Raw genomic sequence first — 26754 nt, 5'->3', positions numbered from 1 at the left:
TAAATAAAAAAGGAAAACATTTAATAACTTGCATTTTAGCTTAAATAAATAACACTATGTAACACAATTTTTGTTCCTGGGTAGTAAGTGTTATTTCCCAATTGCTTATGCCTCAAAAGTATAGAAAATGGCTATTATTCCCCACAAACTTTGCTTTTGTGACCAGGACAGTGATATTTTGAAATTTACCTATTTCCAATGAGAAAACTGGCGAATTTGTGTCTTTTCGTTCACATAAAGTCAGAAAAAAACAACATATGAATCCAAATTAACATGTATTTATACTAAAGTAATACAAAAATGAATACAAAAGATTTAGAAGTGAGTAGTTTTTCAAGATTTACGATTATACTGTAAATCACTTTCACGAATCAGCCCCCAAATGTAGTCTCCCATCATGTTCTCGTTATACTGCCCTTGGTAGCGGCGTTCAAAGTCCAGTATATCCTGGTGGAAGCGCTCGCCTTGCTCCTCCGAGTACGCTCCCATGTTCTCCTTGAATTTATCAAGATGAGCATCAAGGATATGGACTTTGAGGGACATCCTACAGCCCATTGTGCCGTAGTTCTTCACCAGTCTCAGTCCGCTGTGGCCAGTCCCGCCTGTGGTAGTGCGCCTTGGTGTCCCTGCTGTCCCAAAGGCAAAGATAGCAGGGAAACTTGGTAAAACCGCCTTGGAGACCCATCAGGAATGCCACCATTTTGAAGTCTCCTATGACCTCCCAGCCGTACTCATCATACTTCAAGGCGTCCAGCAAGGTCTTGATGCTGTTGTAATCCTCTTTGAGGTGCACCGAGTGAGCCAGGGGAAGAGACGGGTACTTGTTACCATTATGGAGCAGCACGGCTTTGAGGCTCCTGGATGAGCTGACAATGAAGAGGCGCCACTCATTCTGGTTACAGGCGATTCCGATTGCCTCGAACAGACTGGTCACATTGTGGCAGAAGCAGAGCCCATCTTGACAGGTGAGGAAGCTGGAAAAAGGTTGGTGACGCTTCCTCTGATCTGCGACTTGCACACTTTCATCCAACAAGTTCCACTGCTTGAGCCTAGACGTCAAAAGCTCGGCATTGGACGGTGAGACCAAGATCTCTAATCAAGTCGTTGAGGTCTTTTTGGTTGGGGTAGTATGGGTTTCTCTTCTCAGCTCCACCTCTGAAATTGTCATCTGGATCTACAACGTCTTCCTCGCTCTCTGACTTGCTGCTCTCTTCTAAAGACGACTGCTCTCTCTCCGGAGGAGTGGGTACGGGGAGCTCATGGCAGTGTAGCACCAGGGCGATGGATGAAGGAAGGTCCGGACACGTGATAGCAGGTGCATTCTTGCCAGTCCCACGTTTGGAAGGGTCCACCATGCAGAAGTAGCAGTTGCTTGAGTGGTCAGTGGGTTCCCGCCAAATTCTTGGGATAGCGAACTTCATGGCTCTCTTTTCCCCTCTGTACCATCCTACAAAAATACATTTATTTCATCCATGACTAATGTGTAAGAGATTCTCGCAACATTTTTCATATATGATATATTTTTTCAATAACATTGAACATTGTAAAACATTTTAAAATTAAAAACTTTTACAATTTTAAAAATTAACAAATTTTATAACAAAATTCCGAGCAACAATTGTCCATCTTACCTTCCAGAGTTTTTTTGCAGTGCTCGCAGGTGAAATGAGGTGCCCAGGGTTTGTCTTTATCCCCGACAGGCATGCCGAAATATGCCTTGTAGGCCTCACACATCTTAGCAGATGCTTCCACGGAGTACTTTTTCGCTCTTGTCTTGATAAATTGGCCGCAGACATAGCAAAATGCGTCTGCCGGATGCTTGCAGCCTCTTGATGCCATCTCAGAAAAATGCAGATATGTATCCACTTAGGCAGCTGGAACTAAACTGAACTGGTGGGCTTAAGTTCTAGAAAGTTCTAGAAGTTACTCCAAGTTTACTCAGCACTGAATCTATCTGGAATGTTCTGGAAAATAGGTAAATTTCAAAATATCACTGTCCTGGTCACAAAAGTAAAGTTTGTGGGGAATATAGCCATTTTCTATACTTTTGAGGCATAAGCAATTAGGAAATAACACTTACTACCCAGGAACAAAAAAAACAAACAAAATTTGTTACACGGTGTAAGTAATCAATTCTACCAAGTTCAATGAGATTTTAACCTTCAAATGGGCTGAAGTAAAAAATAAAAAATGTTGGAAGTTTGACACTTAGGTTACTGTTAACTATACCATTAATACTGCTCAGAGGGGTTTAATATTTGACGTAGATCTTCAGTTGTGTCTACCACTGTTCGTTTTTGGTTTCTTCCTTTCAGTGTTTGGTTTTGAGGAGCGCACAAGATACTCATTCACTCGTTAAGTGTAATGAATTTGTTTTGGGTGCAATGGAGTTACTCACTGAAACATCTAAAAAAATCTTTAAAAAAAAAAGTCTCAACTTAGATATAGTACTGTTTTCATTTCCTTTATGTCCCCCCTTATTGGCACAATCTTCCAAGAACATCTTTCTGATTCACTGTAAATCAGACTAGGTGAGAGTCGGATTTGATCCAACATCCATCTTGGATATTTCCACCCCTGCCACATTCAAAGTAAACCTGTACTTACTTCAATCTACCAAACATGCCAAAAAACTGATCTTTGCAAGTTTTAAATTCAAACATTCAGGGATTTGGCTTTTTTCTATATTTTAAAAACAGACTCGTATACCCCATTTCTAATAAATTAACATATTTCCTTATCCACAGCTCCGCATCTACAGTAGTCCCTCGCTAAAACGGATGTAGGAAATAACAAGGTGTCTGGTTTAAAGCACGTTACATTATGTAAAAATATTATTATTATTTATTTCTTAGCAGATGCCCTTATCCAGGGCGATTTACAATTGTTACAAGATATCACATTATTTTTACATACAATTACCCATTTATACAGTTGGGTTTTTACTGGAGCAATCTAGGTAAAGTACCTTGCTCAAGGGTACAGCAGCAGTGTCCCCCACCTGGGATTGAACCCACGACCCACCGGTCAAGAGTCCAGAGTCCTAACCACTACTCCACAATATAAATCTGTACAGGAGGCCAATAAAGTATACAGTGCAGTAGTAAAATAAAATGAATAGCTATTGCACTTTCTTTGAACTTCAGCCTATAGGTTACTGGTAACATTACTGTACAATGTGAAAATGACTTAAAACTAAATGGTATTGGTGCATTTTCTTTTCTACCGTAGCATAGTACACAACACAAAATAGATCATGGTGTCGCATTGACACATTACTATACTATACTATACAGTACCTTATATATACTGCACACACACCAGAAATAAACAACATTTAACCCTTTGCGGTCCATTTATTCAGCACGTCTCAGGTGCGTCAGGTCCAATTTATTTTCACACGTGCAGTTTATTTTAGACGCGCTGTTTAAAAGTTTTTTTTAAACAGGTTTATAAGGCACTGCATATCAACAGGACACTCAGTACTGCATCTCCAGCCCCACCCCACCCCTTGTTCGCTGTATTTTTCACATATCTCTTCATAGTAGTGCATACCGATAAATCATCTCCTGATCACTCGTTTTATCACCAAACTCCTCAATAATGCGATCCAAGTCATTATTTTGTTACTATAACATCTAAAAAAACTCTGCAAATATCTGTGATATTCTTTGTGCTGGATGCAGAAGCTGCTGTCTTGCTTGTTTATGTCCGTGTTATCTATGTGGTACCGGGGCTAAGTGTATTTCTCAGATATGCCCCTTTTTTTCCGGCTTCTCTCGGCTCCTATCGGTCGAACTCGGCCATTGAATGGTTTTCTCAGCTTTTTCTGGAGAAAAAACGACTAGAGACCTGTTTTTTATGTCTTTTTGATGATGTCGGACAGGGCCGACATTGGACCGGAAAGGGAAAATTGCAATGTCGGACCAGGTCCGACATAGGACCGCAAAGGGTTAAGGACCTGTCCACCACACAAGAATCACACTCAAAAACATTTTAATACAGCTTAAAGCGCCCACACAAAGTACCGTTTCATGTTTAGTCAGGCTTAATGCGTACACACACTATTAAAATAGTCTGGTTACAGTTCCTAGCAGTGCAATGGACTGTGGGACTTAATATGACATTATCCCACCATGCACTGTATTTTATGTTTACAACCAAGCAAATATGGGGCCCATGCCGACGGAAGACATAGCGCTTCTTAGCATGAATGTTAAAGGCTTTTTTTCTTAAACACAAGATCCTTTTTATTAGAATGTGTGCATTTAATTTTTAACTCAACGGGCCTTGATTTCGGCATTTGATCATGTAACTCCATGACCCATGATTTTACAACAAGCCTCAGAAATGGTATATGGTACAGTAGTATTGATAGTCTTTCTCAACTACTTCATGCGCCTGTTCCGAGTACTGTATTTGTAATGTCCACACACCAAAACATATCAAAGCATTTTCGGATATTGGACGATACACAAAAAATGTAGTTCGGTATTACAGGGTCCACACTTCCGACAAACTGCACTACCAGATGCAATTAAAATTTACGAGAACCAGACTCGAGACTACCCCGAGGTGGTCTCGAGTACAGTATTAAAACACTGCGTAGTGTGGATGCTAACCGTATTAAGCACTTTTAAGACGGTTTAAAAGGCAACTAATACAGTTTAAAGGCTTAAATGTACATAGAAAACTTTACAGTATATGCATGGTTGCAAGTAAAACACATAGCCTACGTGCTACGTTTGTTTTCCGTTGGTAAGCAATTAAAAAGACTTCAAATTCAGAATTGTAATTATTATAGTCCACATCTTGCCTTTTGAACCAACAGTGTCTGTATTGACAAGGGACAGCTGCACATTGAAATGTGCAATTTCAGGTACTCACTCTGCTAGAGATGTTGATTTAGCTGAAGGGAATTCATCATCTTCATATCTGTCCCTACTTTCTGAGGGTACAAAGTCATCATCTTTGTAACTCCTAACAGGTGAAGATGCAGGTCTTGCATCATCAACATCGTCATCGTCATTGTCCTCCTCTTCAGAGAAATCAAAGGTATATTTTGGCTTTGCAGCTAGAAACAAAACCAAGAAAGCTTCATTACAAAAAATAACTGACAATCTGAAGAAGAAAAAAAAATGTACTCTGAATTTAGATGTTCCTCTCATCTCCTTGAATACTACTAATAGGATTGTAGCGAGATTATATCAAAATACACCCTGAACAGAAAACTACAATATATAAAAAATGGTCAGCTGGAAAAAAAGATACTTTCTTTCCTTTTAGATCATTTTAAAGAAAGTAACAGCTGTACTTTATTCTGCAAGTTAATCACAAAAGATGAAAATATAGATAAATGCTTTACTGCAGGGAAGGACCCCCTATTGTTGTTTATGTATCAAATTGCATTTAATGGTCACTATTTGAATACTATTGAACGTACACTGCTGTGCAAAAGTCTTAAACATGTTGCACTGTTCTACTCTGATGCATTATGAGCATCAACAATTCACTCAAAGCCTCCACATTGAGTGAAATAGCTCGCATTACTCGATTTTCAAGGTGTGGTATCCAAAGCATAATTAACAAGTACAAAAACATCAACCGTAACTGACAAACCTAGGACTGGAAGACCCAAAAAGCTGTCTAACAAGGATGAGCAATACTTGAAGATAATTTCCTTAAGGAATAGAAAGAAGACACATTGAATTGACAACAGAACTGCCACAAGGCACAGGTGTCGTTGTCCATCAAATCAACAGTACGAAGGTCACTCTTGAAATCAGGACTTATCAAGGATGTGATTGCAGTAAGAGTACCTCTGTTAAGGAAGGGGAACACGACTAAAAGGCTAAAATATGCACAAGAACACAGAAATTAGACTATGGAACAATGGTCAAAAGGTGCTTTGGACTGTTGATGGATGGACAACAACACCTGTGCTTTCTGTCAGTTCTCTTGTCAATTCAACGCTTGTCTTCTTTCTGTTCCTTAAGGATATTATCTCATCCTTGTTAGAGAGCTTTTTGGTGTCTTCCAGTCCTGGGTTTGTTAATAACAGATGACGTTTCTCTGTACTTGTTGATTATGCTTTGGATATCATACCTTGAAAATCGAGTGATGTGAGCCATTTCACTCAATGTTTTTCCTTCTTTATGCAAGTCAAGGTTGTTATTATAGTAGAAAACACTAGTGGGGGCTTTGAGTAAATTGTTGATGCTCATAATGCATCGGAGTAGAACAATGCAACATGTTTAAGACTTTAGTAACAGCAGTGTATATTAATGTCCACACCTAACATTGAAATGTCTAAACATCAAATGTACCAAAGGAACATTGCAAAGTGCCTTGAGGCACTTGCTTTTATGTGTTACTAAAAGGTTATTTCTCAAACATTTAATTATTTAGATTAAAACTATGAAATCAGTGGGGAAAAAAAGTTGAATCAAAGTTTGGTTGAGTAACACTCAATATAAATTAGCTTCCTTCTCCCTGCTGTTTCTACTATTTCTAAGTCTGAATAAACAATTCTGGGTACACCTTATTTTTTTGTAAGACCTGTCTACAAAATACCAAATGATAGGAACATTTTTAGTGTTACAACCTGGAATTAAAATGGATTTAATTGGGATTTTTACCATCTGATTTACACAACATACTTAACAAAATATTTTTTATTGTGACACAAAAGTTAATTAAACAAACAAAACAAAAAAAAGACATTTGTTGGTTGCATAAGTATTCACCCCCGAGTCAATACTTGGTAGAAGCACCTTTGGCAGCAATTACAGCTGTGAGTCTTTTTGGGTAAGTCTCTACCAGCTTTGCACATCTGGATCCTGCTATTTTTGCCCATTCTTCTTGGCAAAATTGCTCAAGCTCTGTCAAGTTGGATGGGGACTGTTGGAGAACAGCAATTTTCAAGTCTTGCCACAGATTCTCAATCGGATTGAGGTCTGGGCTTTGACTGGGCCATTCTAAGACATTCAGGTTCTTGTTTTTAAACCACTCCAGTGTAGCTTTGGCTGTGTGTTTAGGGTCATTGTCCTGCTGGAAGGTGAACCTCCGCCCCAGTCCCAGGTCTCTTGCAGACTGAAACAGGTTTTCCTCTAGAATTTCCCTGTATTTGGCTCCATCCATCTTGCCCTCAGTCCTGACCAGTTTCCCAGTTCCTGCCGATGAAAAGCATCCCCATAACATGATGCTGCCACCACCATGCGTCACCGTGGGGATGGTGTTCTCAGGGTGATGAGCAGTGTTGGCTTTGCGCCACACATAGCGTTTTGCGCTAAGGCCAAAAAGTTCAATTTTGGTCTCATCAGACCAGAGAACCTTTTTCCACATGTTTGCTGTGTCTCCCACATGCCTTTTGGCAAAATCCAAAACAGGATTTGATATGGGTTTTTTTCAGCAATGGCTTTCTTCTCGCCACTCTTCCAGCTTTGTGGCGCGTCCGGGTTATAGTTGTGCCATGGACGGTTTCTCCCATCTCAGCTGTGGATCTCTCCAGCTCCTTCAGAGTTACCATGGTTGCTTCTCTGACTAATGCCCTCCTTACCTGGTCACTGAGTTTTGGTGGACGTCCTTCTCTAGGCAGAGTCGCAGTTGTACCATATTCTTTCCATTTTTTAATAATGGATTTAACAGTGCTCTGGGGGATGTTCAAAGTTTGGGATATTTTTTGGTGCTTCTCCAGAACTTTATCCCGGACTTGTTTTGATAGCTCCTTGGTCTTCATGATGCTGTTTGTTTAGATATGCTCTCTAACAAACTCTGGGGCCTTCCAGAAACAGGTGTATTTAATCTGAGATCATGTGGCACTTAAATTGCACACAGGTGGACTCCATTCAACTAATTATGTGACTTCTGAAGGCAACTGGTTGCACCAGAGCTTATTTAGGGGTGTCACAGCAAAGGGGGTGAATACTTATGCAATCAAGACTTTTCAGTTTTTTTATTTGTAAATAATTGTGAAAATATGTAGATTTTTTTCCCCACTTCGACATTATGGACTATTTTGTGTAGATCAGTGACAAAAAGCCTAATTAAATCCATTTTAATTCCAGGTTGTAACACTACAAAATGTGGAAAAGTCCAAGGGGGATGAATACTTATGCAAGGCACTGTGTGTGTGTGTGTATATATATATTAGTGACCATTAAATAAACACACTGATACAAACCAGAGGATCTTGGAGATTTAGTGTCTCGTGGAATTACAACAGGTTCCCTCTCCTCCAAATCACTTTCTGATCTGGATTCATCGTCTGACCAAGGGTTTCTTTTCTTGGTCTTCTTGGGGGTTCCTTTGGCACTTGGGGTTTTCTTTGCCCTAGGAGTGGCTGTACAAAAAAAAAAAAAAAAAAGAGAAAGAATACAATTTATTTTATTATTGTCCTAGCAGTCAGCAATCGCATAAAATCTGTTCCTTGTTTCAGTGTATCCAAGCCTAATTCAATTCCAGAATACCCTTTTAAATCTGTGGGCGTCTCTGATCAAATGGTAATCTGAGCAAAGCATGTCTTATTAACTGAGCAAACATTGAAATTGCTTTTAAAATAAAGCGCATCTTTCATATTTAAAATAGCAGGAATTAAAACAAAACAAAAAAAAAAAAAAAAACCACACACACCACAGTAGTTTAACCCTTTGCAGTCCTATGTCGGACCTGGTCCGACATTGAAATTTTCCCTTTCCGATCCAACGTCGGACCCTGTCCGACATCAAAAAGACGTAAAAAACAGGTCTCTAGTTGTTTTTTCTCCGGAAAAAGCCGAGAAAAATGACCGAGTGAGACCGATAGGAGCCGAGAGAAGCCGAAACAAAAAAAAATAAATAAAGAAAGGCTGTATCTCATGAATATAGATAGCCCCGACACCACACAGATAACACAGACATAAACAAACAAACAAACAAACAAACAAACAAACAAGATAGCTGCTTCTGCATCCAGAGCTCAAAAGAATATCACAGACATTTGCAGAGCTTTTTTTTAGATGTTATAGTAATAAAATAATGACTTGATTACATTATTGAGGAGTTTGGTGATAAAACGAGTGCTCAGGAGATGATTTATCGGTATGTACTATTATTAAGAGGTATGTGAAAAATATAGCGAACAAGGGGTGGGGCGGGGCAGGAGATGCAGTACTGAGTGTCCTATTGGTATGCAGTGCCTTTTAAACCTGTTTTACTGTGAAAAAAAATACTTTTAAACAGCGTGTCTAAAATAAACTGCGCGTCTAAAATAAACTGCTCGTGTGAAAATAAATTGGACCTGACGCGCCTGAGACACGCTGAATAAATGGACCGCAAAGGGTTAAAAAAAATAATTTAAAAATCACCTGGTTCTTTTTTTTCTTTCTTTACACGTGGAGTTTTGACTTTGACTGCTGGTGTGTTTGCTGGTGTGTTTGTTGGTGTTATTACTGATGCACTGATGGAGTCCAGCCCAGTTCCTCCTTCGGTCATTCCATCCAGTTCTTCATCAAACTCAATTTTCACTGCCATGGAATCTACTTCTCCCTATACATATGAAAAAATGGTGTAAAGTTCTGAAAATGCTTTTGTTATTTTTAATATACTTTACAGATATCGTGTGTTGTATATATTAAAATAACTACCTTTTATTATTAACCCTCCGTCAGCAGCAAGGGGTGCATATGCACCTCAGAGTGTGTAAAGTTAACCTCTCATAACTGAAGATCCTGAGACACTTACATTAAACAATTACCTTACTTTGATACAAAGCACGTTCTTGTCCCACTCAGAGTAATCATTCTTTAGCGTGTACATGGTAAGTTTTTGAGGTGCATTTGCACCCCTTTCTGCCTTAGGAGGGTTGCAAAAAATATACATTTTTCACATACCACAATCACAGCTCCTGCTTATTGGCAGAATATATTGCCGAGTTGCAGGGACAGCTGGGAGAGATGTAGAAAAGGTTTATCGCTTCTAAAATTATTGATTTAGCCTTAGTTTTTATTTCTTATTTTTTCAGCCAAGTCATTTTCATGAAATTGTGTGTTCATATGTGTATAATCATATGTGTATAATACATTAGCTTCCAGCACTGAATTGGATACCTGCATTCCTTAAAGTATCCTATTCATCACTTGCTACAGTATAATATTGAAAACAAATGTTATTGTATTCTGAGTTTTGTAGGCTACCACTATTGCACAGCCCCTATTGAATCAACACTTATAGACTCGATGCCCAAGAGAGACAGGCAATTTAGAGCAAATGTGCCCCCTACAGAATTTTAAACGCCCACATCCAGAAACATTAAATAAGTATGGTGCTTACTTAAGTGTGCCAAAATAGTGGATGCTTGTATTCAGGTGTGGAAGCTCACTTAGATGCGAGTGAAAACTCTAGTGTGCGCCTACCTCCACTTCAGTGGCTCAAAAATGGAAAAATGTCACTATTGCAATAGGGAAATGTGATTTTTTGGGGGGTTTATGCTGCGAAATACAGCCCTAATAATAATAATAATAATAATAATAGTATCATGAGCACCTACTTTTATATAGAAAGTCCTTTAAAATTGACCAGATTAAAAATGGAAATCTTTACTAATAATGATTGAGATCAATAAATCAACTTGTCTACTGCATTAATGTTAAATCCAATATGGTGATGTAGTGCACACTAATATTACATTTTAGTGTTGTTTCTTGACACATGTTAAACTTTGATAACAACGCTACTTGGATTGGAGGGTTGGAGCCTTTCTATCTTTCTTTATTATGTATGCAAGTTCTTTGTTCATTATGTTTTTTTATGTTTGTTTTTTGCCAAAAGACTAAAGATGCTTTTTTATGTTAATGTGTCTACATACTGAAGCAGAGATCTGCACTGACAAATTGTTTGTTTGGTTAGCTTTTGAACCCGTTGAGTTTCCATGTACAGTACAATATTTATTTTTGTACTTTATATGGGCACAAACGCAAATATCCAAAGATTACTTGCCTTTTTCTTTTTAGTCATTTTTCTGGATGCGTCTGCTTTCATGGCTTGTGTAATCTGAGGAACAATTCTGCGTCCATAAGGTGAAGGCAATGTCTCCTCCAGCTGTAATTTCTTTACTTTAGGTTTGCCTACTTTCCCCTTTACCAGCTTGCCAGCTTTTCCAGCCATCATGTCCTCCTTTTCTTGGGCTTCCACTCGCTAAAAGAGGACAAAAAAAAAAAATTAATAAATTTTAAAAAAAACACCACACACTTTTAAACAATTCAATATGGACGGACAGAAAGCATTATTTTAGTATAACGCTCCCCGCTTAGGCAGCAGCTGCAGACAAAATGATAGCAAGTAAAAAGTTGAATGTTGTGAAACGCACGTACATCAAGTTCTTCAACAAATGCTGCCAAGTCTTCCTTCCAAAGATCACATGGAGTTTTTCTTTCAAGGTCATCCAGCTCCATTTTCTGAAATATTTCAGAGAAGTTAAATTAGTATAAAACACACAAGTATGTCAGTAATATACCCTGGCACAGCAATATTACTAAATTCCTTACCAAGTATCATCACAATTGGATAAGCTGTTCTCTAAAAAACATGAAGAGTCAGTTTTTATGATGCCCCATCATTAAACAGTCAGAATGTACAAATAATTTACCTTGGAATCTCTCTGTTTTAAGAGCTCCTGTACTTTCTCTTTAGAGAGGCACCACAAAGGCATACTTAGGATGTAATTAAAATTAGGCCCAGAGGTTGAGCCCGAATCAATGGAGCTAGTATCATCGTCATCATCTGCATTATCTTCCAGCAACTGAATGAAATTGAAGAAAGAAATAATTTTAGGTTGTGACACAAAAGATATGACCTTTTTAAAAAAGCTTTTACTCTTCCATGGTATAATGCAAACAAGTTTTCTGAATACCAATAGAATATGGAATATCTATAAAAATAGCTTTAAAAAATGCCTTTTCTTGTGCTTTATTCCAGGCCATCACAGGATCAGACTCATAGCCCTTCTGAACAAGCATCCGAATTAGATCCCTCTTTGATTTATTTTCTAGAAGGAAGCGAACAGTGCATTGGTAAATATTGTAAATCACACAGCTGAAGCATTAAGAAATATTTAACAGAGCCCAAAACAAACAGATGCAGTTAAACCTCACCCCCATCCCACATTAAATCAATATATATATATTTTTTTTTACCAATGGAGATTTTTCCCTCAATCTTCTCTAGGACAAATCGTGCCTGGTTGGAAAGTTTGGCAGACTCTGCTCCCAGCATTCCCACAAGCCAGTCTTTTCGTAACTTATAGTAATGCAACCTCAATTCAAAGAATTCCTTCAAAATGTCTTGCACGGTTTCATATTTCTTCATACAGCCCATATGGTCAAAGAGAACCTATAAGAAAAGTTAATGCAACTGGTAAGATGTTTGCTGACATTCGTAATTATATATTCATGTTTCTATAAAGTGTACCAAACAAGAGAAAAATACAAGCAATATATTTGAAATCGATTAAACAACTCATGGTAGCATACAAATGCAAAAAGTCAAAATCTAGGTTTTTCCTATTGGTCAACAAATCTGAAACAAGAATGATGACACTTGCCATGGAGTTGCATGTTAGACTCGACTGGAGTTTGAAGACTTTATGGAGTCCCGCAGCTTCTGCTTGAGCTAGTTTCTCCTCTGTCATCCGTACCACAAATTTGACTGTTGTGTCTGTGTGATACTCCTTGTAGTCACTTATTAAAGCTGGAGTCTTCTCTGTTCCAGTAAACATTGGTTCAAGAACTGTTTCTTTGTATGTCTAAAGATAAAATGTTAATGTAGTATTAAAAACAAAAGGTTTATTAAACTAAAGGATTAAAAAACACTGTTTCAGAAGCAGCTTGGAAAATACACCTTTATTTTAAAAAATGAGAACCACCACTCAAAGTTTCCAACTTGCTGCTTCTCCAAATTTTTATAAAATTATACCTTTTTTGGCTCAATTACTTTAATTATAAATGTATAAACCATTATACTCACAAAAATATAAAACAAACCCTAAAAAATGTACCCTTTCATAATTCCAATGAGTTTATAAAAAAAAATATATATATATATATATATATATATATATATATTTTTTTTTTTTATAAACTCATTGGAATTATGAAAGGGTACATTTTTTAGGGTTTGTTTTATATTTTTAAATCAACATAGCCCGGTTATCGTACCTGTGTCCATGTTCTAACTGGAAGTTCTGTGATCTCTATTGTATTCTTGTCCACCACATAGATTTCCCCGCTGACCATGTATTGGTTTTGACCCAATTCATGGATAGTCCCTTTAAAGTTCTTGTAACTGGGAAGCTGTTAGGTGAAAGAAAAGAAGTCACATCAAAAGGTTATTAAACTTGAATTACACCAGATATATACTGCTACCAGTTGACAATCCCAATGGACCTGCTGTTTGAGTGACAGCTTTCCATTTATGTGATTATATGATTGTCATAAACCAAACTACTGTAATATCCCTGTTTGTAGTTAATAAATACAGTACTTTGACAGCACATCAACTATACAGCTCTCACGTTTTCTTTAGTATCTACCTGACAGCTGCAAGAAGCACAAATTGTTATAAAGTCAGGAAAAATGTTAGGTTACCATTGGTAGCGGTTCCTGGTTATCAAGCAATCGGCTGATGTTGTTCACAATCTCTCTGGGGTCGTAGTTAGGAATTTTGCAAGCCCATCCTGTGCCGATACCTTCTGCTCCATTTACTAGCACCATAGGAATGACAGGAATGTACCACTCTGGCTCAACTTTTTGGTTATCATCATAAAGGAACCTGAGCAAATTAGAATCTACCGGTGGAAACAGCAACCTTGACAAAGAACTAAGAGAGGAAAACATGGTTTTAATTTATTTCCAAATTAAAGCAACCCATGTAAAAATAGTGTACCATACCTCAGGTGTGTTTACAATCATTTGAAATATTGCTAAATTAAATCAAGTATATAGATTGACTCCTTATTCTGACATTTGTCTTATTTGCTTATTTTTCATAAGAACCCGTTTGATTTGCTGGTATAAAATGTCCACGGTATGATAACCATTAAAACAAACACCATGTTAACCTTAATATCACAGTATATATAACGCAAGTTATAAAATGAAAGCTTGCTAAGCTTGAGAAACTATTATAAAATTACTTAAATTGCTGTAATTCACAAACATAACACATGCACCAAAAAATACCATACTTCCTTTTACTGAATGATTTTAACTTTCATTTTATGTGGTGCTGAAAAATTACAAAAAGCAACACAAAATAAAAAGTGCTTTGTTTAGTTGATGGTAAACAGAATTAGGGAATTATCATTTATATTGCTTAACACAAACATTTGCTAATACAGGTTATTTAAGAGCACAGAAGAGTTATTTATTTTTGGTACTGGGCCCAAATACATTTATTTTTTAAGACATATGTTATTGGATTTATATCTACAGTTCGCGACATTGCACAAGCAAGCTTCCAGTGTTGTTACAAATAAATAATCCATATGTAGTTTTCTACATCGACTTAAAAAAATAAGTTAATACTGTAAATAACTTATGTAAACAAAACTATGTTGAGAATAAGTAGGCTATCCCGCTGTACTTGCATGTCTCTGCAGATTGAGACCTTAAAACTTGTATTGTGTTGCTGATGATTTCCTTCAAAACCAAACCAAACCATTTCTCAAAATCCAGTATAATCAGTTCACAAAAAGATCTTCCCTGGACACTTTTCTAAGGCTGGAAGTATCATCGTTTGGTTTAGAAGCATGTTTGCAGTGAAATAAGGCAATGGAAAAACAGCAGTGATGATGCTGACTGACAGTAAAGTAGAAGTGGATGGAATGTTCAAGTGTGAGGCTGCTGTAGGTAAGAAGATGCAGTAGTACCGAGACTTGTTTTGTAAAGGACGTGGAGTAAAATGCTGGTCATATGAAAAAGGTATTTTCCTTCACTTTGTTCATAAGAACACAAACCTACTATTAGGGCTGCTATGATTAAATAAAAAAAAACAACATTTTTCAATTGATTCCATTCTTCATGACTGATGATTTCCATTACACGAGAGTAGATGTTAAAACTTCATGCTGATTTGAACTCGGCTCTCGCCAAGATAAGCACCAACTAAGACGTAGCTTTACAGTAAACTAATGTGATCCATATGTGTCTCCATCCATTTACGTTTCCTTCCATATGATGATGTAGATATCCTTCTGTCTGGTGTTAATGGCTGAAATGTAATGCTGGCTCCAGGGATCAGCTTATTTTGCCTCCCTGGCGCATCAACACAACGGCTGCGATGCTGGCTCCGGGGATCAACCACAGTGCGGCCTCCCCAGCGCATCAGCATGACAACCGTCTGGATTGAGCTAAGTAGGGTACATCTCTGATAAATACTGGATAAATCGATCAACAAAACTGCAACGATCGCCCTGCCTTGCTATTTACAGTATTTCTGCCAAAGACAAGCAGTGGGCTTGTCCTTCTTTTCCTGCTTAAGCGTTAACTAGCATCTGATTTGCTGGTCCGATCCTACCAGCGAATCAGTTTTGAAAATGCTTTATGTATACGCCCTCTGTGTATTCCATGTAAATAAAAAGCGTGCCGCCTTGGATCCAGAAAAGGTCGACAAGTTTGTATTCCTGGCAAACAGCTTGTAAATAAATTGTGCACATTGAAGAAAACTGACTGTATATAGTTTGCGCTTCTTTGGAGTTTCAAAATGAACTGTTTAACCTGGGAATAATACTGTTTATGTTTTTTCAGTTTTTCTCCAATATGTTTTTCAAACCGGGCTGCGTGCTCTGTCTGGGCTTCCTAATAGATGACCACATCTAGGTCGATTTAAGTACAATCAGTGCTGCCCACAGCTGATAAAACATTTTTATGCTGGTACTCCTACCATACCACACACAAAGCTATATTACAGTTAATTACAAGCTTTTACTGAACAGCAATGATAAAAAATTAATCACATCCATGGGAGGTGAGAACATTTCTAGTACAAATCGTTTAGTACTTTGTGTGCCCATTTAATCAATTGCTATTTGGAGGCTTAACTGGCAGCCCTACCTACCGTTAACCATTGCATAATGAAATTACGATATTTGCGGTGTAGCATAACACGAACTGCCAATACAGTAATGTACCTAAACAGCAAAACCAGTATACCGACTCATCATTAGGAGTACTGTATTAAACGTACTGTATTAAACGTACTGTATTTTTAGAATTCATTTGTTGACTGACAATCACATTTCTGCATGATTTTTACACAGCAAAACAGCCCTGGATAAAACAAAGTTCTTACCTTAACAATGTGAAGATGTAACGAGGACTGGCAGCATCTTTGCCACCATTAATCCTAGTACCAAACTGACCAAGGGGCTGCAGAATGTTCACATTGTTGCTTCCAACAAAGTTCTGAGCCAAGTTCACAATAGTCATCATCAAAGCTTGCTGTATTAAATAAAATAAATAAATGCAGTTTACCCATATCCCATATTCTATGCAAATTGTTTTTTTGTTTTTTTTTTTTGTGGGGGGGGTGGTATGTTGCATTATACCTACCTCACCATGATGATAAGCTGACATTTCAGCCACAGACCCAGCAAGCTGAGCAACTTTGACTTCTCGTTTGTCATTTCTTTTGAGGCAAGTGAATAACACTTTCCTTTGACCAGGTTTCAAACCTTTAAAAGAAAAATGTATTGAAAGTCAGAAACGCAAAGTAGACTTTAACCAGCGGCATGCCATGAGTATAATCAAATGTATTGTTCATCACGCTTTGTGGATTTGAACCCAGCAAACACAAACACAGCAGGATAACTGCTATAATGCCAGTTTTATTAAACCATAATCATGCTTGAATTGTATGATCTAGTGTATTTTAAATAAACATAACAGTAAAGTGATGTGAATTTGAAATAGTGTTAGATTCAATATATTGGAAAAAACTTACCATCAACAAGAGATGGAATCGATCTTTCATTATCAGAGTTTGAGAACAGAATCAGTTCCTTGTTAATGAAGTCATTGTAGGTTAGGTGTTTTGTTTGTGTACCATAAAGATATTGCTGTAGAGAAAATAATTTTAATGCAACATATTTCACTTGGCATATCCCTAAAGCATAACATCTGGTTATGCAATACTCATTCAAGATCTCATAAAATGCTGCATTTGTAGCCTCTCTTCCTTTAATTAGTCTATTACAAAGCATATTTACTGCCTGCCTTTACTACAGACACTTGACCCCTAGGGGTAGTAAGGCTTATTAAAATTAGCAGTCATACATTTTTAAAGAACCCTTTATGTCTAAAAATAAAACCCTCTGTGCACAATAAATGACGGTTGTGTGGTCCAGCGGTTAAAGAAAAGGGTTTGTAATTAGGAGGTCCCCGGTTCAAATCCCACCTCAGCCACTGACTCATTGTGTGACCCTGAGCAAGTCACTTAACCTCCTTGTTCTCCGTCTTTCGGGTGAGACGTAATTGTAAGTGACTCTGCAGCTGATGTATAGTTCACACACCCTAGTCTATGTAAGTCGCCTTGGATAAAGGCGTCTGCTAAATAAACAAATAATAATATTGCACAATCCTAAACATTATGTTTAATATAATTGATATTCCAAGCCCTTACCTCTGGCAAGCCATGCATCCTCCGCTGTCGCCTATCTTCCATGAAGTTTGTTAGCCACTCTTTTCTGTCATCCGTTTTCTTTTTACTGAAGGCCTGTCACACAAACAGAAATGTTTCAACACACCCAAGCTGTACCTTTTTCTCCCAAAGGAAAACGTGTTTGCTTCTTGAACTATAAATATACACAACATAACTAGTGTAACATTACCCAGTGATTTTTTATTCATTTATTTTAAATGTGTCTCTTCAGTAAATAAGCATGGCTGTAATTTTTAAATTACAGCCATCAGTAACATGAAAAAGGAGATCCCTGTATAAACGTATGTTAAGTAGGATATGTATGTATCACCTTATATCTGGTGGATAAAAAGTTCATTGCTAAGGACGTGGGATAATTATGAATATAAATGTACTATTTACAGCATGTAAAACGTACCAGAGTAATGGCAGCGTCATCTTCAGGACCAGCATATTTAAACATGATCCTGTGCCTGGCCATATCTGCAAAATACTCTTTTGCTTCTTTTCCAGTGCTGGTACCCAGACCTGTAAATGGATAAGACACCTAATTCTTCACATTTGGTAGTTGTAACATATTTATCTACCATAAAAAACGGACTACTACTTCAGAACTGAAATATCTATACAATAGAAGGTAAACAAAATCATTGTAACCTTTGTAGTACTTTATGTGCCAAGTTTTGTAGTTTTCTGTCTGCTTCTTCCATTCATCAAACTCAGGTATGCTGTAGAATGCCAATTCTTGCTTATTTTTGGTGGCCTGAAAAATGAAAAGATGTTAAACTACAAAAAATTGAATCCTTTTGGAGAGGTCAATATACACACTACATACATACACATATACATACATTATATATATATATATATATATATATATATATATACACACACACATACACATACATACATACATACACACACACACACACACATATATATAAGTAATAAAGAAAATCACAGAAAAAAAAACCACAATATGCCACGTCTGTCAAGACAGCAGCACCTTCGTGCAATCGGCATGTTGGAGGCTGGACTAGGGCAGCGTACTGTGGCTTGCCGTCTTGGGTGCTCACGGCCAGCAATTTCAAACCTGGCAACATGGTATAACCGGACACACACTGTCAATGACAGGCCACGAACTGGGAGACGAAGAGTCACATCTGCCTAAGATCGACAGGTCATTTTGCAGCATCTTCGTGATGTCAATTGTTAAAATCAGCACAATAAAAAGTCACTGCACCTGCTCTAAAACAGAGCTTGTCATTTTTAGATCACATCTAGTGAATTTTATCCAAATACAAGTGATAAGTTTTGTTTGATGCTCAAATATAAGTAGGGCTTCTGTTTTTCGGGTTTTATTAATTGTATTTTTCTGTGCTTATTTTTTAGCTAATTTTTGAGTTTTATGTTAATCATTTTTTTGGGGGGCTTTCGTTTTTGATATATTGTATGAAATTAGTTTTTTTGGTTACTTTCCAAAATGCTTAAGTTTTTTTTTGTGTGTGTCAAAATATGTATAGTAACTCGACAGTACTTGCACACTTAAGTTGTACCTTCTTTCCTTTGCTGTCTTCCACAGTGAAATCCCTATGGTCACGGGCACATTCTTCTGGGGTTTTTGTGTGTAGGCATTTTTGTACATTTTGCCACAATTCTGTTTTAAATCCTCTGTGTCAACTGTAATACAGCTTTAAAACCCCGCTAACAAGCCTCCATCCTGATTGTAATCTCGTTTTAAATCTCGCAAGCGGAAAAGCAACAATAAAATACTAACGAAGAAAAAAGACCGATTTAGATTACATTTATTTACCGTGTTACAGGTTTTAAAAATGTTTTTAAATTTGTCATTTTTCTAAGTGCCAATAGTGCGACTAAGGTAAAGTTTGGGAACCCCTCCCTTAAAAGATATGACACATCTCTATCACCTCAAAACAGAATAACACTACATGTGTTAATTACAGAATTGCTTTCTAACTACGACTACTGGGAGAACATAATGGTGCTTCCTACCTTCACAATTGGGGTGATAAACTCTTCCAAGAAGCTGTGCCTAAGCAGAGATGGCCAGTTGTGATGGAAGAAGTTGATGAGTAAACCTTTGATGTGAGAGCCATCTTGATCCTAGTATACATAAACAAAAAGCAATGTCAAAAATCAGCATGACCCTCACGCCCCTCTAAAACAAAACAAACAAAAAAAAACAACACTAACCTGATCAGTCATGATCATAATCTTTCCATAGCGGAGTGTTCTTAGAGACTCTAGATCTTCATAGCTTTTCTTGTATTGCAGACCAACTATTTTGATAATGTTGTTGATTTCTGCATTTTCCATAATCTAAAATATTGAAAAAAATACAAATTATGTAATAATATATAAATACAGATGATAGGCATGACATGGATAAATAGCACTGGTATTAGAAATATAAAGTACTGCAGTACTGTATGGGCACTGTGTTACCCCAAAGTAAAATATATCTCCAGTCTAAAGAAATATGTGGAAGACAGAAATATGTAAGGTTAACTATTGCCAATGCTTTAGCATACCTGCTTGTGAGATGCTTCTCGAACATTGAGGATTTTACCCCGAAGTGGAAAGACTCCGTACCGATCCCGACCAATAACAGCCAGACCTGACACCGCTAACGACTTGGCTGAATCTCCTTCAGTCAGAATGAGAGTGCAGTCAGCGGAATGCTTGCCCCCTATTTATATTAAAAAAATAAAAAAGAGAAATTGCAAAAAAGCGTTTTATGACACAAACAAACAAAATTGTGTCTGGTCCAAATAAAACATTTAGGAGTTGCATTTTAAAAAGACGTCCTTGTATAGCAACAATTGTAAATGTGTAAAATAAGGTTCACACTGTAGCTGCCCTACACATTTAACTTTTTCATTCAAGTAACAAAGCAATATTATGCATTATTGTATATGAATGGTAATTGTGCCCAATCATTATGGAGACTGAAAACTTACCAGCATCATTGGCATCATCAAGTTTTGGGATACCTTTAATTTTGCTGTATTTCACTGAAGAACATTTTTTGTTCAGTTGTGTTTGGGCCTTGAATTTTACCCAGTTGAGGATGCTTTCAACAATGCCACAATTTGTTGCCTGCAATATAAAAATATTAGTGCATGTTACAGAACACTCCTCATATTTTAAATGTCAAATTTTAAAATATTTTTAAAAGAGTACCTACTGATCTAATGAATTTCTCTGAAAGCGGACACTTGGATCCAAAGCTTTTGGTTTGGAGAGTCATGTTCTCTTTTGTTTGGGAATCAAAGGTTGGGTTTTCAATCAGTGCGTTGACAAAAACCCACATATGATTCTTTACCTGTTGAATTGCGAATGCAAATATAAATCTCTCAATACTTATATTTGTAATAATACAAAATAAAATGTCTGTTTCAATAAACTGGTTCCAAAAAGACAAAAGAAAAAGCGGAAGGAAGTTGTTATTTCTAGGTCATTCATACAATTTACAGGACGTCTAAATACATAACAAATTACAAACCTGAAACGGTTTGACTGAAACTCCTGCTTTGTTCTTCTTTTTCACGACTTCAATGAGTTTACTAACAATCTGATCAACAACATAATCAATGTGTCTGCCACCCTAAAAAAAAAAAAAAAAAAAAAAAAAAAAAAACGATATTGTTAAAGTAATTAATTGACAACAGCAATATCATACAAAAATACACTTTCAAACATAACACTATATAACACAATTTTTGTTCCTGGGTAGTAAGTGTTATTTCCTAATTGCTTATGCCTCAAAAGTATAGCAAATGGCTATTATTCCCCACAAACTTTGCTTTTGTGACCAGGACAGTGATATTTTGAAATTTACCTATTTCCAATGAGAAAACGGGCGAATTTGTGTCTCTTCATTCACATAAAGTCAGAAAAAAATAACATGAATCCCAAATTAACATGTATTTATACTAAAGTAATACAAAAATGACTACAAAAGATTTAGAAGTGAGTAGGTTTTCGAGATTTACGATTATACTATAAATCACTTTCACGAATCAGCCCCCAAATGTAGTCTCCCATCATGTTCTCGTTATACTGTCCTTGGTAGCGGCGTTCAAAGTCCAGTATATCCTGGTGGTTCTCCTTGAATTTATCAAGATGAGCATCAAGGATATGGACTTTGAAGGACATCCTACAGCCCATTGTGCCATAGTTCTTCACCAGAGTCTCAACCAGCTCCACATAGTTTTCAGCCTTGTGATTGCCCAGGAAGCCCTGAACCACTGCGACAAAGCTGTTCCAAGCCGCTTTCTCCTTACTAGTGAGCTTCTTGGGGAATTCATTGCACTCCAGGATCTTCTTTATCTGTGGTCCGACGAAGACACCGGCTTTGACCTTTGCCTCATACAGCTTAGGGAAGAAGTCTTGAAGGTACTTGAAGGCTGCCGACTCCTTATCTAGAGCTCTGACAAATTGTTTCAGAAGGCCCAATTTGATGTGCAGTGGTGGCATCAGCACCTTCCGGGGGTCCACCAGTGGCTCCCACTTGACGTTGTTCCTCCCCACAGAGAACTCGGTCCGCTGTGGCCAGTCCCGCCTGTGGTAGTGCGCCTTGGTGTCCCTGATGTCCCAAAGGCAAAGATAGCAGGGAAACTTGGTAAAACCGCCTTGGAGACCCATCAGGAATGCCACCATTTTGAAGTCTCCTATGACCTCCCAGCCATACTCATCATACTTCAAGGCGTCCAGCAAGGTCTTGATGCTGTTGTAATCCTCTTTGAGGTGCACCGAGTGAGCCAGGGGAAGAGACGGGTACTTGTTACCATTATGGAGCAGCACGGCTTTGAGGCTCCTGGATGAGCTGTCAATGAAGAGGCGCCACTCATTCTGGTTACAGGCGATTCCGATTGCCTCGAACAGACTGGTCACATTGTGGCAGAAGCAGAACCCATCTTGACGTATTGAAGCAGCTGGAAAAAGCTTGGTGACGCTTCCTCTGATCTGCGACTTGCACACTTTCATCCAACAAGTTCCACTGCTTGAGCCTAGACGTCAAAAGCTCGGCATTGGACTTGGTGAGACCAAGATATCTAATCAAGTCGTTGAGGTCTTTTTGGTTGGGGTAGTATGGGTTTCTCTCCTCAGCTCCACCTCTGAAATTGTCATCTGGATGTATAACATCTTCCTCGCTCTCTGACTTGCTGCTCTCTTCTAAAGACGGCTGCTCTCTCTCCGGAGGAGTGGGTACGGGGAGCTCATGGCAGTGTGGCACCGGGGCGATGGATGAAGGAAGGTCCGGATACGTGATAGCAGGTGCATTCTTGCCAGTCCCACGTTTGGAAGGGTCCACCATGCAGAAGTAGCAGTTGCTTGAGTGGTCAGTGGGTTCCCGCCAAATTCTTGGGATAGCGAACTTCATGGCTCTCTTTTCCCCTCTGTACCATCCTACAAAAATACATTTATTTCACCCATGACTAATGTGTAAGAGATTCTCGCAACATTTTTCATATATGATATATTTTTTCAATAACATTGAACATTGTAAAACATTTTAAAATTAAAAACTTTTACAATTTTAAAAATTAACAAATTTTATAACATAAAATTCCGAGCAACAATTGTCCATCTTACCTTCCAGAGTTTTTTTTGCAGTGCTCGCAGGTGAAATGAGGTGCCCAGGGTTTGTCTTGATCCCTGACAGGCATGCCGAAATATGCCTTGTAGGCCTCACACATCTTAGCAGATGCTTCCACGGAGTACTTTTTCGCTCTTGTCTTGATAAATTGGCCGCAGACATAGCAAAATGCGTCTGCCGGATGCTTGCAGCCTCTTGATGCCATCTCAGAAAAATGCAGATATGTATCCACTTAGGCAGCTGGAACTAAACTGAACTGGTGGGCTTAAGGCCCCTGTATTTATACAACTATTTATATTACAGGAAAGTTCAAGAAAGTTCTAGAAGTTACTCCAAGTTTACTCAGCACTGAATCTATCTGGAATGTTCTGGAAAATAGGTAAATTTCAAAATATCACTGTCCTGGTCACAAAAGCAAAGTTTGTGGGGAATAATAGCCATTTTCTATACTTCTGAGGCATAAGCAATTAGGAAATAACACTTACTACCCGGAACCAAAAAAAAAAATTTGTTACACGGTGTAATCTTAGTTTTCTATAGTTGTGCACTAAATGAAACCACTTACACGCAGTAGGTTCAATGGAAAATGTCTCTGGTACTGAAGCTTGAATTGTAAAAAACAATACTCCCCCCCCCCCCCCCCCCCCGAGAACAGTGCGCCAGAGAGCTTTTTTCGGTAATTTCATGGGCTGTACACCGTTGTTCATTAACAAGATTTGTTGAATAACCGATAAATGAGGTATTACAAAAATGATGTATCATGTGTATTGAACGTTTATCGTGATATTATCACATTTTTAATAACCATCCCACCACTAGCCGTGATTAGAGTTAGAGTGTATAGTTTTTTTAATGTTTGTTTTTGTTTTGTTTTTTTTCACTTTAACTTGTTCAGAAGAATGTCCTTAATGAATTAATGGTTGTGAGACAATTGTTTTGACAATTAGAAAGTAAAAATACACATATAAATAAATAAATAAATAAATAAATAAATAAATAATTTGACACTGAACTGTACTATATCAAACTCAAAATTGTAGGTTAAACCCATTGAACTATATGTGAATTTGTCAGATTATTAACATTATTCATCTTGTATTTTGGGCTTTAAATATTTTCTTGGAAGATGTTTACTGCTGCCGTACATGATCATGACATCACCAACATTATTTCTAAATACTCAGAATGCCATAGGCTTCTAACACAATAAATTTGCTTTGAAGTCAGAAAATGACACGCGCTGCTATACTAAATATTAATTTTGCTGACTCAGACCTTCTTGCAAAAATATGAACATTCCAGCTGTTGTCACCATTTAATGATCCATTGTTTTCCTGTGCACCATTATTACTGATTTAGTTTAGATATTTTCCCTGTCAGGTTCTTATGTAAAAACATTAGATGTCTAAATCTTGGTCATAATAACATAATTTCCGTTTTGTAGACGTATAAGACAAAATCTCAAGTTGCGTTTATGCTACATATAATTCTCACCATTTATGTAACTGTCACCATTTATTTTTACTATCACTATTTCTCCCATCAATATAAGCTTCACGTGCTTCTTAAAACGTGATAGTGTTACATAACGAAGCACCACCATCTGGTGAACAGCAGCATTTTTCTTTTAATGTTCTGAAAAAAAAAAAAACACACCACCTGGCAGTCCCTTCAAGAGGGTTCCTCACAAATGTAGTTGAAGCATATATCACGTACCACGCCTTCCACAGTACCGGGGACATTTTCTATGGAACCCACTATATACACACACATACCGTAAAAATCATTTTATAGGTCGCACTGGCGTAAAAGTCACTCCCACCTTTGAGACTTCAAGTTTAGGAAAACAGTTTGTGTTAAAATAGCTTTTTTACAATAGATTTTTTCCCCCTACATGCTCAACACCGATAAATAAAGAAAGAAAGTTTAGTTTAGAAATAACCCTTGTTTGCAACATTTTATTCCATTAATAATGTTTGTGTTTATTGAACTGCTAGAATCTATTCAGTTTTTCAAAATGTCTAAATAATTGATTCAAGTAAATTTAAATGCACTGTCAAAATACATAAAATATAGATTTTGTAACCATCCGTGCATTTGTGTTTATGTACTGAATTCCCTGTCTGTTTGCATGCTGTGTGTGATTCCCTTCCCGCTGCATTCCGTCATTGCTTGTTTACCTTTTGTGTGTGTTCCTGTACCATAGACAATAGTTCCAGCTGCATTGGCTTTTACAAATTAGTTGTATTAATTCAAATTTAAAATAAATAAAATTAAACAGTGCATCATCTAATAACCAATAAACAAAACAAAGCACTTTGTGATGGTGGTCCACTACGAAAGGCGCTATATAAAATAAAGATTGATTGACTGATTGACAAATCATCTTGCTGTTGCATACAGTACAGTACAATTGCATTACAACAAACTCAAATTTGATAAATTTACTCAGCTTTCTAACCAATAGCTCTTTGCTACAGATCCAAGGAGCGGGTTTAGTCTGAATGTTGACAAACCACTGACTCGGGAGGGTGGGAATAAGGAAATTCATAGAGATTGACAGGCCCCGTAAAAATGCCTAGAAAATACAACGTTTTTTACGGTAATCAACAGTGATGCCCTTACCTTTGTGGTGGCAATGCTATTTACAAAGCTGACTTGCTGAAAGCCCTTCTCACTCATTGTGAGACACACTTCCCATCTGTCATTCACAGTCTCGTTCACCACCTTCAATGCAACGCCGGTCTCATCCAGCTTGTCCTTTACGTATAGATCTACGTAACTGCGGAATCCATTTACCTAAAAAATAAGCAGTTAATGTATTCTAAATCATGATGTATACTGTATACTGCCCAATCAGAAAACAGTCAAATTCCACCGTCGCAGCCACTTCTGCTAGATGGCCCATAAAACAATCAAGCTCTTATTTACAATAATCATACAATACACATCAACTGTTAAATCAGTCAAAAAGTAAAAGTAGAAGGGGACTCCCGAGTGGTGTATCCGGTAAAGGCACTCCGCGTGGAGTGCAGGATGTGCTCTATAGCCTGGATGTCGCCGGTTCGAGTCCAGGCTATTCCACAGCCAACCGTGGACAGGAGCTCCCAGGGGGCAGTGCACAATTGGCCGAGCGTTGCCCGGGGTGGTTTAGGTCGGCCAAGGTGTCCTTGGCTTACCGCGCACCAGCGACCCCTGTAGTCTGGCCGGGCGCCTGTGGGCTTGTCTGCAAGCTGCCCGAGAGCTGCATTGTCCTCCGACACTGTAGCTCTTGGGTGGCTGCATGGTGAGTCCGCAGTGTGAAAAAAAGCGGTCGGCTGACGGCACATGTGTTCGTCTTCGCCCTCCAGTCAGTGCATAGGTGGTAGCTAGCGGTGAGCTGAGCCTAAAAAAATAATTGGCCATTCCAAATTGGGAGAAAGTAATAAATATAATTGGCAACGACTAAATTAAAAACACACA

The 26754-nt window shown here is 37.8% G+C and overlaps 2 protein-coding genes across 3 annotated transcripts in view; both read right to left on the bottom strand.

Moving 5' to 3' along the window:
* Positions 1 to 26754, bottom strand: part of LOC117400376 (DNA topoisomerase 2-beta-like) — a 50276-nt gene that overhangs the window by 5153 nt on the left and 18369 nt on the right. For both annotated transcript variants that reach the window (XM_059022923.1, XM_059022924.1), the window contains exons 8-31: positions 25918 to 26091; positions 21196 to 21297; positions 20878 to 21015; positions 20651 to 20789; positions 20222 to 20379; positions 19884 to 20009; positions 19683 to 19793; positions 18327 to 18432; positions 18088 to 18197; positions 17652 to 17744; positions 16974 to 17088; positions 16583 to 16704; positions 16323 to 16471; positions 13619 to 13850; positions 13190 to 13324; positions 12577 to 12777; positions 12170 to 12365; positions 11930 to 12021; positions 11623 to 11775; positions 11348 to 11431; positions 10970 to 11171; positions 9344 to 9520; positions 8183 to 8341; positions 4888 to 5074 (exon numbers count right to left, since the gene is read on the bottom strand). In XM_059022923.1, coding sequence (XP_058878906.1) covers positions 4888 to 5074; positions 8183 to 8341; positions 9344 to 9520; positions 10970 to 11171; positions 11348 to 11431; positions 11623 to 11775; positions 11930 to 12021; positions 12170 to 12365; positions 12577 to 12777; positions 13190 to 13324; positions 13619 to 13850; positions 16323 to 16471; positions 16583 to 16704; positions 16974 to 17088; positions 17652 to 17744; positions 18088 to 18197; positions 18327 to 18432; positions 19683 to 19793; positions 19884 to 20009; positions 20222 to 20379; positions 20651 to 20789; positions 20878 to 21015; positions 21196 to 21297; positions 25918 to 26091 — 3461 coding nt within the window. The remainder of the gene's footprint in view (positions 1 to 4887; positions 5075 to 8182; positions 8342 to 9343; positions 9521 to 10969; positions 11172 to 11347; positions 11432 to 11622; positions 11776 to 11929; positions 12022 to 12169; positions 12366 to 12576; positions 12778 to 13189; positions 13325 to 13618; positions 13851 to 16322; positions 16472 to 16582; positions 16705 to 16973; positions 17089 to 17651; positions 17745 to 18087; positions 18198 to 18326; positions 18433 to 19682; positions 19794 to 19883; positions 20010 to 20221; positions 20380 to 20650; positions 20790 to 20877; positions 21016 to 21195; positions 21298 to 25917; positions 26092 to 26754) is intronic.
* LOC131736951 (uncharacterized) lies at positions 4 to 4862 on the bottom strand. Its single transcript, XM_059022926.1, has 2 exons — positions 1632 to 4862; positions 4 to 1447 (listed from the first exon to the last, which is right to left on the bottom strand). The coding sequence occupies exons 1-2, from the start codon at positions 1837 to 1839 to the stop codon at positions 1050 to 1052; spliced, it is 606 nt and encodes a 201-aa protein (XP_058878909.1). The 5' UTR covers positions 1840 to 4862; the 3' UTR covers positions 4 to 1049.

The sequence above is a fragment of the Acipenser ruthenus genome, chromosome 4, assembly GCF_902713425.1.
Source record: "Acipenser ruthenus chromosome 4, fAciRut3.2 maternal haplotype, whole genome shotgun sequence".
Taxonomy (NCBI): Eukaryota; Metazoa; Chordata; class Actinopteri; order Acipenseriformes; family Acipenseridae; genus Acipenser; species Acipenser ruthenus.
Note: the sequence above shows the minus strand (reverse complement) of the source record. Positions and strands in the feature narration are given on the sequence as shown.

What these genes read in the sequence shown, in the direction of transcription:
- LOC131736951 (XM_059022926.1), bottom strand. Translation starts at nt 1,839, where the DNA reads ATGGCATCAAGAGGCTGCAAGCATCCGGCAGACGCATTTTGCTATGTC. An exon ending in CTGCAAAAAAACTCTGGAAG is followed by an intron (nt 1,448 to 1,631) that starts GTAAGATGGACA and finishes GTATTTTTGTAG; the next exon opens with GATGGTACAGAGGGGAAAAG.